Source organism: Diachasmimorpha longicaudata, chromosome 6, assembly GCF_034640455.1.
Source record: "Diachasmimorpha longicaudata isolate KC_UGA_2023 chromosome 6, iyDiaLong2, whole genome shotgun sequence".
NCBI classification, from domain to species: domain Eukaryota; kingdom Metazoa; phylum Arthropoda; class Insecta; order Hymenoptera; family Braconidae; genus Diachasmimorpha; species Diachasmimorpha longicaudata.
The window spans coordinates 1,110,486-1,129,349 of record NC_087230.1 but is presented as its reverse complement, the minus strand read 5'-3'; the positions used below and the strand labels follow the sequence as shown (position 1 = coordinate 1,129,349).

At 43.1% G+C, this 18,864-nt stretch overlaps 2 protein-coding genes across 2 annotated transcripts; one reads left to right on the top strand and one right to left on the bottom strand.

Moving 5' to 3' along the window:
• Positions 1–299: 299 nt before the first annotated feature.
• Positions 300–6,009, bottom strand: LOC135163946 (uncharacterized). Its single transcript, XM_064123852.1, has 2 exons — positions 4,452–6,009; positions 300–4,387 (listed from the first exon to the last, which is right to left on the bottom strand). Exons 1-2 carry the CDS (start codon positions 6,007–6,009, stop codon positions 300–302), a joined length of 5,646 nt encoding a protein of 1,881 aa, XP_063979922.1.
• A 6,930-nt stretch (positions 6,010–12,939) lies between these two features.
• LOC135163945 (uncharacterized) lies at positions 12,940–18,309 on the top strand. The gene is made up of 4 exons (XM_064123850.1): positions 12,940–14,200; positions 14,285–18,000; positions 18,057–18,112; positions 18,231–18,309. The coding sequence occupies exons 1-4, from the start codon at positions 12,940–12,942 to the stop codon at positions 18,307–18,309; spliced, it is 5,112 nt and encodes a 1,703-aa protein (XP_063979920.1).
• Positions 18,310–18,864: the final 555 nt, after the last annotated feature.

Genomic DNA, 18,864 nt, shown 5'->3' with positions numbered 1-18,864 from the left:
TCTATACTGTTCGAGATTGAGAGAGACTGATTGAGAAACTGATTGAGAACGAATTGAGAATGAATTATATCTGTTTTTGGATCTCTTTATATACCCAAGGGTTGTGTTGATGGGATTAGCAACCCAAGGATTTGGAAGGTTCGAGACGAATTCCTCAGTTTGAATGCTCTCGAATTCTTCGCTGGAGAATTGGCTAAATTTTCTCTCTCTTTTAAACATCCCGGGGGCCATTCATCATCAGGGATGATGAATTATCTGTCTTGAGCTTCTCTTCTACGGTGGATGGCTTTGGTGGGTGTCTAATCCTCTTCTTGCTCTGGCTCCTCCTCTGGAGGTTCTTCTGCTGGAGGTGGGTCTGTCGGTAGGAGGCAGAGCTTGGCGATGGGTCTTTTGAAGATTGAGCTGGTGCTGGTGATCCTCTCTAAGATGGGAGTTCCATTTTGTTGTGTTGGAACTGATGCTTTTGAGGTCCTGATGGTTGCAACTCTGGTTAGGCCATCTGCTCCTGGGTGAATTTCTATTACTCTTGCGAGGGGCCATTTTGCTGGAGGATAATCTTCGTCGATCATCAGAGCCATGTCTCCAACCTCGATGTTCCTCTCTCTCTGGTTCCACTTATAGATGGCTTGATATCGTTGGAGACACTCTCTAGCCCATCTGGACCAGAACTGCTGGATTTTTTGAGTAACCAGATTCCATCTTTGTAGTTTTCTGGGCTCTCTGTTGAGGAGGGTTGGTTCTGGTATGATCTGGAGTGGCTCACCGATCAGGAAATGTCCTGGGGTGAGTGCTTGGAGGTCTTCTGCGTCATCCGTCATTGGAGTGATTGGCCTCGAATTCAGGCAGGCCTCGATTTGGATGAGGATGCTGTTGAGTTCCTCGTAGGTGAATGTTGATGATCCGAGGACTCTCTTGAGGTGGAACTTGGTGGATTTCACAGCTGCCTCCCATTTTCCACCAAAGTGGGGTGCTCTCGGTGGTGAGAAGCTCCATTGAGTCCCCTGTGTGGCGAGGGCAGCTTGAATTTCGAGGTTCTCTCTAGAGGGTTGATTGTACAGCGTCTTGAGTATTGATGCTGCGCCAACAAATGTAGTGGCGTTATCGCTGTACATCACTTCGGGGATTCCTCTTCTTCCGGTGAATCTCTTATATGCCCCTATGAAGGCATCTGTCGTCTGCCTGGACACGAGCTCGAGATGAACAGCTGATGTGCTGAAACAGACAAAAACTGCAATATGCACCATAGATGGTTGGGCGTTTGTAGGCCGCCATTTGAGAATGGGAAGTGGACCTGCATAGTCCACTCCCGTGTGGAGGAATGCTCGTGTTGGTGAAGTTCTAACAGCCGGCAGTGGTGCCATTCGCTGTTGAGCCTGGCGTCCTCGGTGTCTGATGCAGATGGCACATTTCTGGATATGGGCTCTGACAGTGCCTCTGCCACCGATGATCCAGTACTTCTGTCGCGTGAAAGCTAGGGTGAGTTGTGTCCCACCGTGCAGAGTTTTTCGGTGAGCTTCTTCGAGGACTAACGTCGTTAGTCGAGACTGTCGAGGCAGGATTGCTGGGTGAATCTCTTCGGGATCCAGCTGTGAGTTTTTGAGACGGCCTCCTAGTCGGATAATTCCGAGTTCGTCTAGAGTGGGCGTTAACTTTGCCAGAGGATGACTCCGTGGTACTTGAGCGTTTCTCACGAGCAACCTATGAACAGAAGCAAAATATTGAGCTTGAGTTATTTTTACCCAGAATATCCTGGCCTCGGTGAGTTCTCTGATGGTGAGGACGGGCGTCTGGGGAACTGGCTGTCTTCTAAATCGCTCGATTGCTCTGTTCAGTGTCGCTGTTACTTGGAGTACCTTTTCCATTCTGGAGTACCTGTTGAGTAGTTCGGCTAAGGCATTGATCTTCATGGCCACTGGATAGGACGGTGACGGTCTTGCTTCGGTTGCTGCTACTGCTGGGACGTCTTCTATTGAGGAAGGCCATTCCTGGGGATCCTGATTAATCCATTCAGGTCCGGTCCACCATAGGGGATGTACTGCTAGTTCTTGAGGAGCTATTCCTCTTGAGGCACAGTCGGCTGGATTCTCCTTGCCGCTGATATGTCTCCAGCTTGCATCTGGGAGTGAGTCCTGGATTTTGATGACTCGGTTTTGGACGTAGTCTTTCCATCTTGAGGGGTGTCCTTTTATCCATGCCAGGGTTACCATAGAATCTGTCCATAGGTGAGTTTCTACTTCCCTGAGGTCGATCATCTCTTTGGTGATGACCACTAACTTCGTAAGCAGGACAGCTGCGTTGAGTTCAAGACGAGGAATGGTCATACGCTTGATAGGAGCCACTCTTGTTTTTGCGCAGACCAGTACTGTTGAAGTAGGCTCATTGAAGTTCTCTGTCCTGAGGTACACTACTGCACCCATTGCTGCGGTGGAGGCGTCTGCGAATCCATGGATTTGGATTCTCTTCGTCTTGGATAAAATTCTCAGCCATCTCGGTACTGAGATTTGATTCAGCGTATTGAGATTGAGCCTGAAGTCTTTCCATTGGCGTTGATAGTCTTCTGGTAGAGGTTCATCCCAGTTGAGTTTTAACTTCCATAGATCCTGGATGATTATTTTTCCTCGAGTGACTACTGGTGCGATGAGTCCCAATGGATCGAAGAGTTGAGCTATTTCTGATAGTGTTGTCCTCTTCGTGAACACTGCTGAATCAAACTCCTTTGATTTGTATTGGAATGTATCAGTGGTTTGATGCCAATACAATCCAAGGACTTTGGTGATAGGCTCTTGGAATTGGATTATCGATTGAGTTGATGATATTCCTAATGTCTCCAAGGCTTGTGGACAGTTGCTGCTCCACTTCTGGAGTGGAAACCCGCCTGCTTGGCAAAGACCACTTAGCTGCCAGGCGATTTCTCTGAGTTCTTCTGCGGTTTCTGCTCCACCATAAATGTCATCGACATATCTGCCTTTGGTGAGTGTCTCAACTGCGGCAGGATATCGATGGCCTTCGTCCTCTGCTAATTGCTGGAGCACTCTTAGAGATAGCCATGGAGAACAGTTGAGTCCGTACGTAACTGTGGTGAGCTCGTAGGTGATGAGCTGTTGTTGCGAATTGTGCCACAGTATTCTCTGGAGATTCCACTGGTCTTTGTGAACGTTTATCTGTCGAAACATCTTGACTATGTCTGTTCCAAAGACTAGTTTGTGCTTTCTCAGCCATGTCAAGACGTTCATCGTGTCTGCTTGGAGCTTCCCACCAGGATAGAGGATATCGTTGAGGGATATTCCTGATGAGGTTTTGCTTGAGCCGTTGAAGACTACTCTCAATTTCGTAGTGAGTGCGTCTTCTCGTAGAACCCCGTGATGCGGTAGATAGTATGCTGTGGAGGGTTCTTCTTCTATTGGTGCTCTCCTCATGTGTCCTAATGCCTCATACTCATCGATGAAGTCTCTATAGAGCTTGGCATAATTATCGTCTGCCTTGAGACGACGTGCAACTGACTGTAGTTGCCTTGAGGCTTTGAGCTTTGAGTTGCCGAGTGCTTCTGCTGATGTCCTTAGAGGGAGTCTAACTGTATAGCGCCCGGTCTTGTCTCTTGAGTGCGTGGACTTAAATATTTTCTCACACTGGAGTTCATCTGGTGATAGCTCTGAGCTCTGCGTTGTGGGTAATTCTTCCTGGGTCCAAAATCTTTGAAGAAGCTCTAGGAGTTGTTCATTGGTGGATTCCTTTACGGCCGATAATGAAATCCTTGGTGAACAACCTTTGCATTCGAATGGTCCGGATAGGATCCATCCGAATACGGTTTGTTGGCCAACTAATTGAGTATTACTGGAGCTGACTACTCTCTGCTTGAGGATCCGCCCATAGGTATCAGCTCCTAATATGATGTCTATTGGCCCAGGTTTGAGATAGTCTGGATCGGCTAGTTGAAGACCTTGGAGTGGGTCGATCCTTGGTGATTTGCAGGAGAAGGATGGTAGCTTCACGGTGAGTTTCTTGAGGACGTGAGCTTCAAGGTCAACTTGTTCTGACCCGTCGATTGCGTAGAGCGTAATTGAAGCTACTCCTCTCGTGCGTCCTGCGTTCGTCTCTGCGATTCCGATGAGCTCAATTGATGATGACCTTATTGAGAGGTAGAGAGATTTTACTAGTTGCTCGGAGATGAAGGATAGCTCTGATCCTTGATCGAGGAGCATTCTTATACTCAGTGTGAAGCCTCTTGGAGATTGGATTCTTGCTTGGGCTGTGGCTAGCAACACACATTGGTGAGTGTCTTTTGATTGGTGACTCCGCTGATTATTGAGTATCTTCTGATTGCGTGTCTCTTCTGCCTTACTGATCGTTGCCGTGTTGAGCGTAGTCTTCGGTGATGTACGTCTAGAGTCTGTTGAGTTGAGTGCGATCAATAAGGGTTCTGATTAAAGTGAATGATTTTTATGTACACTCACTCCAATCTGTCGACTCCTTCTTCGGAGGTGCAATTTCTGCCTTTGAGGTGGAGGCTACTGGCTCGTTCTGTTGAACCTCTCCCGAGATGTGTGGGCTGCCTCCGTGGATCAGCGTGTGGTGCCTGCGTTTGCAGGTGAAGCACGTCTTTTGAGTCTTGCACTTTGAGAAGACGTGTGGCCCTAGACAGTTAAAGCACAGTCTGGTGGTTGATACGAAGTCGTTCCTCTTAATTGGTGACAGGGCTATGAATTTTTCGCAATTCGCGATGAAATGCGACCCCTTGCAGTAAGCGCAGTTGTTACTGGGCTTTGTTGCTTCCCGATGATCGGCTGATTGAGTTGACGCGGTGAAAACCCTTCTTGTTCCTTGAGGAGATGCTGGTCGTGGTCGTTGGGTCTGCGATTTGGAATGGAGTCGTTCTCCTGCGTTGATGCCTCGTGCGCACGACTCCACGAAGTTGGTGAACTCCTTGAGTGATGGGAAATCCTTGGAATCCCCTACTTTGAGTTCCCATGCTCTTAGGGTCTCTGTGTCCAGAGATCTTCTTAATAGATGAACCAGCATCTGTTCCAAAATCTGGTCTTTTGGAAGCTTGGTTGTGGTGATCAGCTGATCAAACGTCTCCAGCGTAGCTGCTGCGTTCGAATTGAGGTTCTCTGCGTTCGCCTTAGTGATTTTGGGAAGACTGAGGACCCTGTTGAATAGAGCTTGTGCTGCTAATCTAGGATCCTCATATTTCCTCACTAATTTGTCCCATGCCTTCTCATAATTCTCCTCGGTGATTGTGAAGGTGGACAATAATTGAGAGGCTGGTCCCTTGAGTGCTTCCTTGAGACGAACCAGCTTCTGTACTGGTGGGATTGAGTCGTCTTTGCCCACCAGTGATTGGAATAGATCTCTAAATTGGCTCCATTTAGAGTGACTCCCATCGAACGTGATGAGGGAGATTCGCTTCAGTTGATTGGCCTGCTTAGTTGAGGTGGAGGCGTTCGCCTCCTCTTTTTTAAGTTGCCCTTTCAGTTGATAAATCAACTTTGAGCATTCCCGACGCCATGTGGTGGCCTTTTTATACCCCTCATAGGCCAGGTACTCTTGAGTGGGAAGCAGGTTGACCGCGAATTCCTTTTGAATGGTCACTACCTCGTTCCAGTCAGCTTCCAGCATTTTCTCGTGGCCCTCGAGTTCATCTAACGTGAGCCTAGTTATTTGAGTGGCCAGTTCCAGCAGCTCCTTGTGCAGTTCACTAAATCCACGCAGCTTTGTTCGGATTTGCTGGAGCTGGAAGTTTTGTAGCGCAGACAGATTCAGCGGGTCCGGTATTGGTGGCACTCCAATACATGATTCCCGCGTCTTGATGCGAGTTGGAGTGCGCTCTAGATGGATTTGCTCTGAAATGCCGTTATTAGTCTCTAATGCTGATGGTCCTGGAGTGGGCGTGTCCTCTGTAGCTTCGGACACTGTAATACTCGGACGAGCAAAATTAGCATCTGCGTCCTTGAATTGTTCATCGAGAACCTCTTCAAGGTCGTCTGGGTGTTTTTGGTGTAAGTCAGACATGGTTACTTACTTGGTGAGTAGCTATTTGATTTCTACTTTACCTACTGCTGTCTTATTCACCGTTGCGGTCGGTAATATAGAGTGCTTACTTGGTGATGCCGCTTTCTGAGGTGGGTTGAGTCCCACTGAGGTTCGGCTGAGTTCGGCTTCACGATGTGTTCCGATGATTCGAAGAAGCACGTTGAGTCCGGGGTGTCGGTGTTTATGGTTGAGTACGCCTGAATGTAAACACTAGACCCAGGGTTTGGTGATGTTCTTTGACCTTGTCCTTTTGTTAGGCCCGTGAGGAATGTTGACCGCACGTACCTGAGTGTCAATTATCGCTGCACGAACTTTCCACTGAACAAAATTCACAATGTAATTTTTCCACCGATTTCCCAAATCCGGCTCGAAGGACCAAATGTTTGAGATAGCGACGAGTATGCGGTGCCGATTTGGGATCAGTGGGAAAAATAAAAAGACACAAGACACGTTAGACTGTTGGGGGATGCACTGTTTAATTTATTATAAATAATTTGAGGCGTAACCTCGCGTCTTTGAGTGAATTTTACAGTTAAAGCTTGTTAATTTCAATTCACGCACTGCTGGTGATGTACTAAGACCTTTAGAGAGTTTACATACGCGATTGAAAATTGAGGCTTTCTTTGAGATAGTTAATTGAGAGATAACTACAAACACTTGAACGTCTGTTATTCGTCAACGCTGTAGATGAACTGGGGTTCAGAAACGTCCGTTGAGTAGACGAATTTAAACGTGTGGTAGTTTTTGATCCATCTATAGGATTTTGAGAGAAACTGTATAAATCTCAATAACTAAACATGATAGCTAGTTATCATCGCGATAGTCTCCAATTGGTGATGTACAATTTGATAATTATGGAGAACACTGTATTGTGATAAGTTGAGTCCGAATTCAATTCGCGAATATTCTATCGAGAATTACTTATTGCGTATTCACTGTTGATTGTTGAGTTATTCTATACTGTTCGAGATTGAGAGAGACTGATTGAGAAACTGATTGAGAACGAATTGAGAATGAATTATATCTGTTTTTGGATCTCTTTATATACCCAAGGGTTGTGTTGATGGGATTAGCAACCCAAGGATTTGGAAGGTTCGAGACGAATTCCTCAGTTTGAATGCTCTCGAATTCTTCGCTGGAGAATTGGCTAAATTTTCTCTCTCTTTTAAACAAGATCTTTTGACAAAACACTGTAGGGCTATTGCATAATGAGATAATTAACATTTAAATAATTAGCTTTGGAACGCCAAGGGGGATGCCCACGATTTTCCGAATTTTTCCAACAAAAAACCCGTTTTGCCAATTATCTTGTAAACAAATGGGTTTACAACATTTTGTCAAGACGGCTTTATTGCCAGAAATGCAATTTCTGGCAATAAAGCCGCAATTTGGGGATTTGCTGAACTTAGGGTGGATGTGGGTGAAAATTAGGTGAAGGATCTGGATGGAATTAACACGGGTGGAAATTAGGCTCGTTATTCACTTTTTCACTAAAAGTTTATTGGGGCCACGTGCCACCAAAGTCGAGGTTTACACAAATGTTCTATTGTTTAATTGATAATGTACTAATTAATTTCTCTTAATGTTCACGACACTATTATTTTACAGTTATTTAAATAAGAGAGGAAAATCCTCCTTAGATCTCTAATGGAGATGTACTCGGAGAGTCACTTTGGTGATTTATTAGGATTAAGGTTGGGTGAGGTTCTTAACAATTAAGCGCGTTACCGTACTCAATAGCTGTCTACGATAGACTGGGGTGAGTTTCGGTACTTCCGGGGTCAGCTCGGGGGCCTAGTGACCCGAGGTGTCGCTGTCGACCTTTTGGCCTGACCGGGCCCTTCATTATAAATTTGGGCGCTAAATGTCTGCGTTTCAAACAGACATTTATTATAGATAATTTTATTCTCTGCAAAAAATGTCTTGTGACAAAAGGCCGTAAATCCATTTGTTTACGTGATAATCAAGATAACGCGGTTATTGCTCCGGATTCCGCGAAAATCGCGAGCTATCCCCTCTGAAATTTGCCCGCGATTGTTTATCATTAATTATCTCGATAATAGGCTCTTTTACAGCATTTTGTCAAGAGACCTTGTTTGAAACTAAGCCTAACCTCCAGGAGGACGGTCGATCAAATCGATCAAACCCGTCAGATTTCGGGCATCGTCGGGTCAACGGTCAGGCCCTATCGCTAACCCGGAAACCCAACGGCCAGTACAGTTCAGCGTCGTATTCGGACCTTAACGCTTCGTTTTGTATAATTAAGTGTTCGTGGTACAGTCACCGATCCACTACTGAGTGTCTCCAGCTACACCACCGTCAGTGTGGACGCTTATTTCAAATCATTAGTGAAATCACCATCACCTTGTATAATTAAATCTAACAGTAAATCACGGGAATTTATTCGCGATTCAGAATTTCAACCCAACGTGGTATTTTTACCTAAATTGACCCAAGTGGTTGTCCACAGCAGCAATAAATCGACAGAATAATTACCCCAGTGTTTTATTTAATTCAGTTCAAAAATTACCAATCATCGCACCCCTCCCAATCCACCCAAAATTCAGTATCCTCTCCAAACAGACCTTTCTTGTTGTAAATTAAATTTACAATAAAAAAGATCTTTTGACAAAACACTGTAGGGCTATTGCATAATGAGATAATTAACATTTAAATAATTAGCTTTGGAACGCCAAGGGGGATGCCCACGATTTTCCGAATTTTTCCATCAAAAAACCCGTTTTGCCAATTATCTTGTAAACAAATGGGTTTACAACATTTTGTCAAGACGGCTTTATTGCCAGAAATGCAATTTTAAACATTAATGATTTTATCGAAAAATCGCGTAGATGTCTTAGTTTAATAATTAATCGCGGATTGTTGTTTAAATTTTAAAGCCAATTATTCAATAAACAAATGGATTTACGGGATTCCACCAGGAGACATTTATTGTAGATAATTTTATTCTCTGCAAAAAATGTCTTGTGACAAAAGGCCGTAAATCCATTTGTTTACGTGATAATCAAGATAACGCGGTTATTGCTCCAGATTCCGCGAAAATCGCGAGCTATCCCCTCTGAAATTTGCCCGCGATTGTTTATCATTAATTATCTCGATAATAGGCTCTTTTACAGCATTTTGTCAGGAGACCTTTCTTGTTGTAAATTAAATTTACAATAAAAAAGATCTTTTGACAAAACACTGTAGGGCTATTGCATAATGAGATAATTAACATTTAAATAATTAGCTTTGGAACGCCAAGGGGGATGCCCACGATTTTCCGAATTTGTCCAACAAAAAACCCGTTTTGCCAATTATCTTGTAAACAAATGGGTTTACAACATTTTGTCAAGACGGCTTTATTGCCAGAAATGCAATTTTAAACATTAATGATCTTATCGAAAAATCGCGTAGATGTCTTAATTTGATAATTAATCGCGGATTATTGTTTAAAATTCAAATCCAATTATTCAATAAACAAATGGATTTAAGGGATTCCACCAGGAGACATTTATTGTAGATAATTTTATTCTCTGCAAAAAATGTCTTGTGACAAAAGGCCGTAAATCCATTTGTTTACGTGATAATCAAGATAACGCGGTTATTGCTCCGGATTCCGCGAAAATCGCGAGCTATCCCCTCTGAAATTTGCCCGCGATTGTTTATCATTAATTATCTCGATAATAGGCTCTTTTACAGCATTTTGTCAAGAGACCTTTCTTGTTGTAAATTAAATTTACAATAAAAAAGATCTCTTGACAAAACACTGTAGGGCTATTGCATAATGAGATAATTAACATTTAAATAATTAGCTTTGGAACGCCAAGGGGGATGCCCGCGATTTTCAGAATTTTTCCACCAAAAAACACGTTTTGCCAATTATCCTGTAAACAAATCGGTTTACAACATTTTGTCAAGACGGTTTTTTTGCCAAAAATTCAATTTTACACATTAATGATCTTATCGAAAAATCGCGTAGATGTCTTAGTTTAATAAATAATCGCGGATTGTTGTTTAAATTTTACATCCAATTATTACATAAACAAATGGATTTACGGGACCCGCCATAAGACATTTGTTGTAGACAATTTGATTCTTTGATAATCAAGAAATCGCGTTTATTATTTAACGTGTTTATTATTATTTCGACAATTTTAAACATTAATTATGTAATTTAATCACCCCCTCTACTCCCCCCCCAAGGTTTGTCTTGAAATTGGCAATGATTGAGAGAGAAATATCTCCCCCCCCCTCTCTTCCTCTCACTAGCGGAATGGAACGTCCGTCCGTGGAGAAGGGGAAGCACGCACACCGCTTACCCGCGGCACACGGACGTACAGCCGCGCAAAGCTCGCGCCCCATTGGCCGGTCTTTTCACCCCCATATCTCGATAGGGGTGCGTCGGGGCGAAAAGTGGAAAAGGACTTTTCGGTTCCAAACCACCCCCCAAACACGCCGGTGCACCTTTCGCAATAAGATAAAGGGGACCCTGTATGTGGAAAATGAAATAAATATACAATACATTATTTATTGAGTATATAAATCATTTATTCAGAAATTATAATTGTATGAGAGCTGGTACATAATATTAGGGATTTAAAAAATAGTAGTAATCAAAATTATTATTATTATTATGATTAAATTAATGCAAACGGAATATATTTTTAAAGATCGTTGGTTACAATGCAAACTACCTTTACCAGACAAGTTCTGAAAAGGTTTACTTAAATTTCTACGATTACAATTGCATTTTTGAATAATTTTGTTGAACATTTTTATAACAATGCGATCGTTACGTTTTGTGTCTGAAGTAAATAGTTTATGGAAGGACTGTGAAGACTGATCATTGAACAACCAATGAAGCACAGCAATGCAGTACTGCCCATAAAACATCAGCCGATATATCTTGGAGTCTTTTCTGGCTCCATTCATATACATTGCCATTTCGCTTAAGGCGCTGAGAGATTCGTGTATCGAAGGGTGGCATTCCGAAGCTGTCGAAATCGATTCCTCGCCTATTGGAACCGAGATAAACGGCAACCCAGTGACTTCCTGCCTGATACGGTCGGCAGGGTAGACACCTCCAATGCATGCATCTGTATGCGGTAATACCTCCAGAAGCTCAAGTGTATTCATAGAACGACGGTAATCCGGGAAATGAGCGTGGGTCTCGTTCAGCAGGTTGGATGCAACTAATGCAATCTTATGCTGCGCGTCCATTAAGTAGTCTTCCATTTTCATCCGCTGTAGTCGACAATAACCTGCCTTGTGGAATCAATTTCTAGCAAATTGTCATATTCGGTATACAACAAACAATTTACATTCTGCTCTGTTGCTCTATTGAAGCGAACTTCAATGCGAATACCTCCACTTTTCACCAGATTCCAATGGCCAGCGGAACTTGCAGATAAGTCAGGAGTCAGATCGAACGCGAACCAGGAAAATCCATCGGAATAGGCCGGACGAGAGATGCTATTTCCATGGTCGCTGAAATGTGTTCCAGTACCAGCAAATAGGGTGTTGAATGCCTCCACATCTAGGCAGACGCCAGTGGTGAAACTTGGCTGCAGAGGTTTTGTAGGTACTTGATGTCCATCGACATTCAGGCATAAAAAGTTTATCCCAAAAGTTTGAAAGTTGAAAGAATTCTTCTTCCTCGATCCGTTAAAACTGGCATTTTCAACGAATCCCAGTGTGATTCTTTTAGGCAGCTGTCCCAAATCGCATTGACTATTGTCGCTTCCATAATCTCCCCATGGAGAACAAAATATTTGACCTCCACACGTGTCAAAGGATATTTCGCAGTTGTCTTTGCAAGCGTTTCAGCGGGAGCTACCAAAATTCCAGGGCGAAGTTTCACACGGCGAACTATCAAGGAGGGTTCTTCTATATGCAACTTATAATTTTTGGGCAGTATCGTCCATAAGGCAATAGTCATCCTTTGCACGGATAAGACGAACGCGTAGCTCTACGCCATTCATCAAAAACTTATCTTGATTGAACACGTCATGTTTCGTCTCCAACAACGAAATGATTTCTTGTCGGAATTTAATAAGACTAAGTAGCAATAATAATAATTTAGGAATATATAATAACGAGAGGTCGAGGGCTAGAGGCTCAAACTTTCCCATTTAGTTTCTCCTTTTCAAGGGTCCGCCATAAATTATACGCGTTTCTGGTTCCCTTCCTTTTTCTTCTTTTTTTCTCATTTTCTCTTCAAATGTTAGAAGACAGAGTTGTCAATCTTCCCATACGTAGAGTCCAGTTTACGACATAATCCTTTGCCAGCCGTGTACTTACTTCTTTTCCAAGGGTTCATTTTTTCCCAACGGTTAATTCCTTACACATGCAAAAGAAGTTTCCCGTACTTTCCAAATTCCAATATCCAGCTCGAAGGGTGGGGTTCTATGTTTCTTTTAACCAATCAGAATCCTTGGGAGTTGTGACGAAGAGAGGATTTCCTCCTCCAGCCCTCGAACCTCTTAGACAAAGGTCAGTTCTATCAACGACATCGGGCGAAAGGGTAGCCTAAAACCCTCAATATTGTAACCGCGTGATCTCAAAGAAAACGCAACCGAAAGTGCAACGTAAATTCCAAACTAAAATTAATCTGTCCGTCTCGCTTGCTCGTGTATCCGTATCATCTACAAAAAATAAATACCAATTTAAAAAGGGTGTCTGTGTATTCATAAGTGATTCCTCCTAAGACCAAATAAAAATAGAAGCCTTTACACATCTCGAGTGATATTAAATTGTTAACTCGAGTGTAACAAACGTGTGTTGTTACATTTTATGGTCCTTCGAGCCGGATTCATCTCCGGGTTTATCAAAAACAAAATAAGTAAATAATAAACTGTTACAATAGGGCGTGAGTGAGTGATTATGACAACTGTTGAATTACACGCCATCATGGAGGATGATACACCACTAGCTCAACGGTATTCGGATTATCAATTACAACGTATCAAAGAGTTGAAGAAGCAATTAACAAATTTCAAGGGTCAAAATATGATCATTCGCAAATTCTTATCGATCTACAAGAATAAAGAATTGGAAGTAGTCAAGGTGACAAATCGAATCAATAAATACAATGCGATTTTGAAGAGTGTCGCGGAGGTATGTGACGAAATTGAACGACTAGACGCAGAAAACCAACACCATTCTCCGGAGGATAGATTCCACATTGAAGCAGAGTATTATGAAAATATTGCTGAGTTCGAGAGACTCTTGATCATTTCCCGCGAAGACCCAACTACTACCTCTTCATTATGTAGCTGTGAGAGTATTCAACCGGGACACACCCATATGAAACGACGAAGATTCAAACTACCAGAATCAACGTTACCTACCTTCAATGGTGAATATGAACACTGGCTCACATTCAAGGGGGAATATGAAGCAACAATTCACAGTCAGTCGGATCTGAGTAATGCAGACAAGCTGTCCTACCTCAGGAGATGTCTCACAGGTCCAGCTTTAGACAAAATAAGAATGATACCGATCACTGAAAACAACTACAACAGAGCATGGACCATTCTCACTGATACATATTCCGACGACCGCTTAATCATCTCCAGACACTACAAATTACTCCTCAACTTTCCGAAACAATTAGAAGAAACAGCCGCAAATCTCACCAAGCTGGTTGATGACACGAGACAACACATAGAGCTATTGAAAACAATGGACGTCGAAATCAACGATGAAACCATCGTGGCGATTGTGGAGAACGTCCTTCATTCAACCACCAGTGATGCATGGGAAGAAACATTAAAAAGAGGTATTTTTCCAAAATCAAAAGATCTACTCGATTTTCTATCTCAACGAGCTTCTCGATTAACGGTGCGTGACAGCAACAAGCAAAAAAAGGATCACAAAAGTGAAGTTCATGCCCCCAAAAATAACATTAAACGATCCTACGCCAAAGCATTCGTCACGACTACAGATAGGAAATGCTCAGTCTGCAGTCAAGATCAACACCCACTGTACAAGTGCAAGAAGTTCAGAGAGATGAGTGTGAACGGGCGCATACAAATGGTCAACAAACATGCATTTTGCCCGAATTGTCTACGCGCAGGACACGACAAGGATGGTTGTCCATCGAAGCACATGTGTTGGGTATGTGACGAGAGACACAACACCTTAATCCATCCAGGAAGTGAAAACATCAGTCAGCAATGACAATCAACCACCGGTGTGGAGTCAGGTACAGTTTTAATAAATAATGATCTCACTAATCAAATGCTCATAACAGCCGTCATTAACGTGATGAACAGTAAAAAAGGATTAATACGTGCTAGAATTCTATTGGATACTTGTTCAACCACAAATTTTATGACGGAAAAACTCGCTAATCAACTGAAGTTAGAGAAAAAAGCCTACTCCATTCCAGTATCGGGTATCAATGGTCTCACGACATATACCAAACATCAAATTACCGCGACTATCAAATCAACTACAAGCAAGTATCAGAGGACCCTGACCTTCCTCACTATCCCCACCATTGCAAGTCTGGTACCAAGCCAATCTTTGACACGAGATGAAATAAAACTACCGAAGAATTTGAAATTGGCAGACCCGACATTTTATCTACCAGGACCAATTGAAATGTTATTGGGTTCTGGGCCTACTTTGGCTTTACTGTGTGTTGGACAATACGTAGTGCCCCCCGACTTATACTTGCAAAAAACTCAGCTCGGCTGGATTGTAGGAGGAAGCAGCACTCCATCAAGTAGTCAATTGAAACAACAAAATTTTTGTCTCTCAGCAGATTTTAATCTGGAAAAATTCTGGGCATTAGAGGAAATACCAACACAGAAATTTCTATCACCAGAAGAACAATTAGCTGAGAAACATTACATCGATAATTACTCCCGGGACTCTGAGGGTCGGTACATTGTAAGCCTGCCATTCAAACAGAACCACCAAAGGTTGAGCGCATCACGAGAAATAGCGCTAAAAAGACTGAAATCACTGGAACGAAAATTCAATCGTCAACCTGACATGAAGGAGCAATACACAGCTGTGTTAGCAGAATATTTAAGTTTGAACCACATGACACAAGTTGAGTACGACGACGGAACGGGTTTCTATCTGCCGCACCATGCTGTGATAAAGGAAGCTAGCTTAACAACGAAGATTCGAGTCGTGTTCGACGGATCAGCTCGAACCACTGACGGAATCTCATTAAATTCAGCACTGATGGTCGGCCCAACGATACAGGATGACATTTTTTCATTACTCACCCGCTTCAGATTTCATAAATATGTTCTGACTGGTGATATTGAAAAGATGTACCGGCAATTCCTTATCAAACCCGAAGATCGCAAATATCAGAAAATTTTATGGTACGACAACGACAATCAGATCATCACATATCAACTGAACACGGTTACCTTTGGATTGTCTGCCGCACCTTTCCTGGCAATCAGGAGTCTTCATCAATTAGCACAAGATCACGCGCAAAAATATCCAGTCGCAGCCCGTATCCTGCGACAGGATATGTATGTGGACGACCTCTTAACTGGCTTCCCAACACAAGAGGAAGCCAGAGAAGCCCAATGTCAAATAAGCCAATGCCTGCAACAAGCAGGTCTTAATATAAGACAATGGGCCTCCAATGACATGAGCCTCTTGCAGCACCTACCTGCCGCGGACATCCACAAACATCTCCATTTTGACAATGATCAAACATTGAAGGCGCTGGGAGTGTTTTGGCACTCCCAAGCAGACGCAATTCATTACTCAGTCAAACCAATTATTAACAGCACTACAGTCACGAAGAGAATCATTCTCTCCCACGTGGCCTCACTATTTGATCCAATGGGCCTCCTTGGCCCCATTATTCTACTGGCCAAGAGTATTATCCAGAAACTTTGGGTCGACAAATTAAACTGGGATGAATCTGTACCAACCAGCATCCACACGTTATGGACCAATTTCTGTGATGAACTCCCTAAAATTAACCAATTGCAATTTTCTCGAAATGTTTTGATTACAGATCGCGAATCGATTGAATTACACGGTTTCTGCGATGCAAGCGAGAGAGGATACGGAGCATGCATTTATGTTAGATCGAGCAACAAAAGGGGAGACATCAACACATCACTGCTGTGTTCCAGGTCGAGGGTGGCACCCTTGAAAACCATCAGTATTCCGAGACTTGAATTATGTGGAGCTAAGACACTCGTTCAGCTCTACACAACTGTCAAACGAGCTATCAAATTACCCATCTTCAAGACGATTTTCTGGACAGATTCAATGGTAGCACTTCATTGGATCTCCAGCCCACCTCACCAACTGAAGACATTTGTGGCGAACCGGGTTTCAGCCATACAACAGGGATCCCCTGGAATCGAGTGGAGACACGTAAAATCAGAAGACAATCCCGCTGATGCATTGTCACGGGGACAGTTACCTAGCGAATTAATCACAAATGATTTATGGCATAAGGGTCCTCTGTGGCTCCAGCATGCCGAGAGTACTTGGCATTGGAAACCCGTACAACAGCTATCTGAAGACCCTGAGATGAAGGTGGCCACGTGTCTTCATACATCACCAGATTTCTACCTGTTCAAGTATTATTCATCCTGGATCAAGCTGAGAAGGCATGTGGCAATTTGGCGACGGTATTTCCAGTTCCTGAAAGGAGAAACCCCTGCAAGGGGACACATCACGGTGGAAGAGCTAACAGAAGCGAAGCTGAGCATTATCAAGGTAATTCAGCCTAATACATTCCAAGAAGAGTTTAAGGGTCTGGCTTCCAACCGGGCAGACACACCATATACAGGAAAATTCAAGCCATTAGCTCCATTCATTGATAGTCATGGGATTTTAAGAGTAGGAGGCCGACTACAAAAGGCTAACATTTCATTTGATCAAAAGCATCCGATTCTGCTACCCAAAAATCATCATATCACCAATATCATCATTCAGGAGGAACACTCAACACGCATGCATCCAGGGGTACAAACGACACTACATTGTTTGAGGCGTCAGTTCTGGTTATCAGATGGACGTGCTCAAGTTCGAAAGATCATTCGTCAATGTATACCATGTCTGCGAGCACGTCCACCTGTCCCACAGTACCCGATGGGCATCCTTCCCACTACTAGAGTGAATGCCACAACACGAGCATTTACACATGTTGGAGTTGACTACTGTGGACCTTTTCAAGTGAAGGAAACAAAATATCGCAACCGTGCGAGCATCAAGGTATATGTCGCAGTGTTTGTCTGCCTAGCAGTAAAGGCAGTACACCTGGAAGTCGTAAGCGACCTGACGACGGAAGCGTTCCTTGGAGCATTGCGAAGATTCATCGGAAGAAGAGGTAAACCAGTCATCATACAGTCTGACAATGGAACCAACTTCGTGGGAGCGAATAATGAATTGCAGAAGATCATAGCACACATTCACAAATCGGATAACAATCACAAAATTACCTCAGAAATGACTGCAAAGGGAATCGACTGGAGATTCTCACCACCATTGGCACCACATTTTGGAGGGATCTGGGAAGCTGCAGTAAAATCTTTTAAACACCACCTACGGAGAGTCATTGGTGCACAATTACTCACATTAGAACAGTTCTCAACACTAACAACCGAAATAGAAGGCATCTTAAACTCTCGGCCGCTGTATGCAGTTTCAACAGATCCAAATGATTTAGCCGCATTAACGCCAAGTCATTTTTTGATCGGAGAAGAACTCACTAGTCTCCCCGAACATGATCTGCAACATGTCAAGGTCAACAGACTATCTCCATGGCAACATATCCAACAAATGCGTCAACACTTTTGGAATCGGTGGCATAAAGAATATCTCAATGAATTGAACATGAAGCGAAAATGGAGCTCCGGATCGCATAACATCACTACCGGCACGATGGTATTACTCCGAGATGACAATATACCGTCGATGCAGTGGAAAATTGGGCGAATCATAGAGACTCATCCTGGTAAAGACCTCATCGTAAGAGTCGTCACACTGAAAACCAAAGAAGGAATATTAAAACGGCCAATTAAAAGGGTTGTCCCACTGCCTTTGTCGACCTGGAACCAACTAGCAGATACAACCGAAGGATGTACCAAATAGCTCAACCTCACAGCTATTATCAAGGGCTGTTGATCAATTACTTTCTCAACGGGGGGAGGATGTTTCGTCTCCAACAACGAAATGATTTCTTGTCGGAATTTAATAAGACTAAGTAGCAATAATAATAATTTAGGAATATATAATAACGAGAGGTCGAGGGCTGGAGGCTCAAACTTTCCCATTTAGTTTCTCCTTTTCAAGGGTCCGCCATAAATTATACGCGTTTCTGGTTCCCTTCCTTTTTCTTCTTTTTTTCTCATTTTCTCTTCAAATGTTAGAAGACAGAGTTGTCAATCTTCCCATACGTAGAGTCCAGTTTACGACATAATCCTTTGCCAGCCGTGTACTTACTTCTTTTCCAAGGGTTCATTTTTTCCCAACGGTTAATTCCTTACACATGCAAAAGAAGTTTCCCGTACTTTCCAAATTCCAATATCCAGCTCGAAGGGTGGGGTTCTATGTTTCTTTTAACCAATCAGAATCCTTGGGAGTTGTGACGAAGAGAGGATTTCCTCCTCCAGCCCTCGAACCTCTTAGACAAAGGTCAGTTCTATCAACGACATCGGGCGAAAGGGTAGCCTAAAACCCTCAATATTGTAACCGCGTGATCTCAAAGAAAACGCAACCGAAAGTGCAACGTAAATTCCAAACTAAAATTAATCTGTCCGTCTCGCTTGCTCGTGTATCCGTATCATCTACAAAAAATAAATACCAATTTAAAAAGGGTGTCTGTGTATTCAT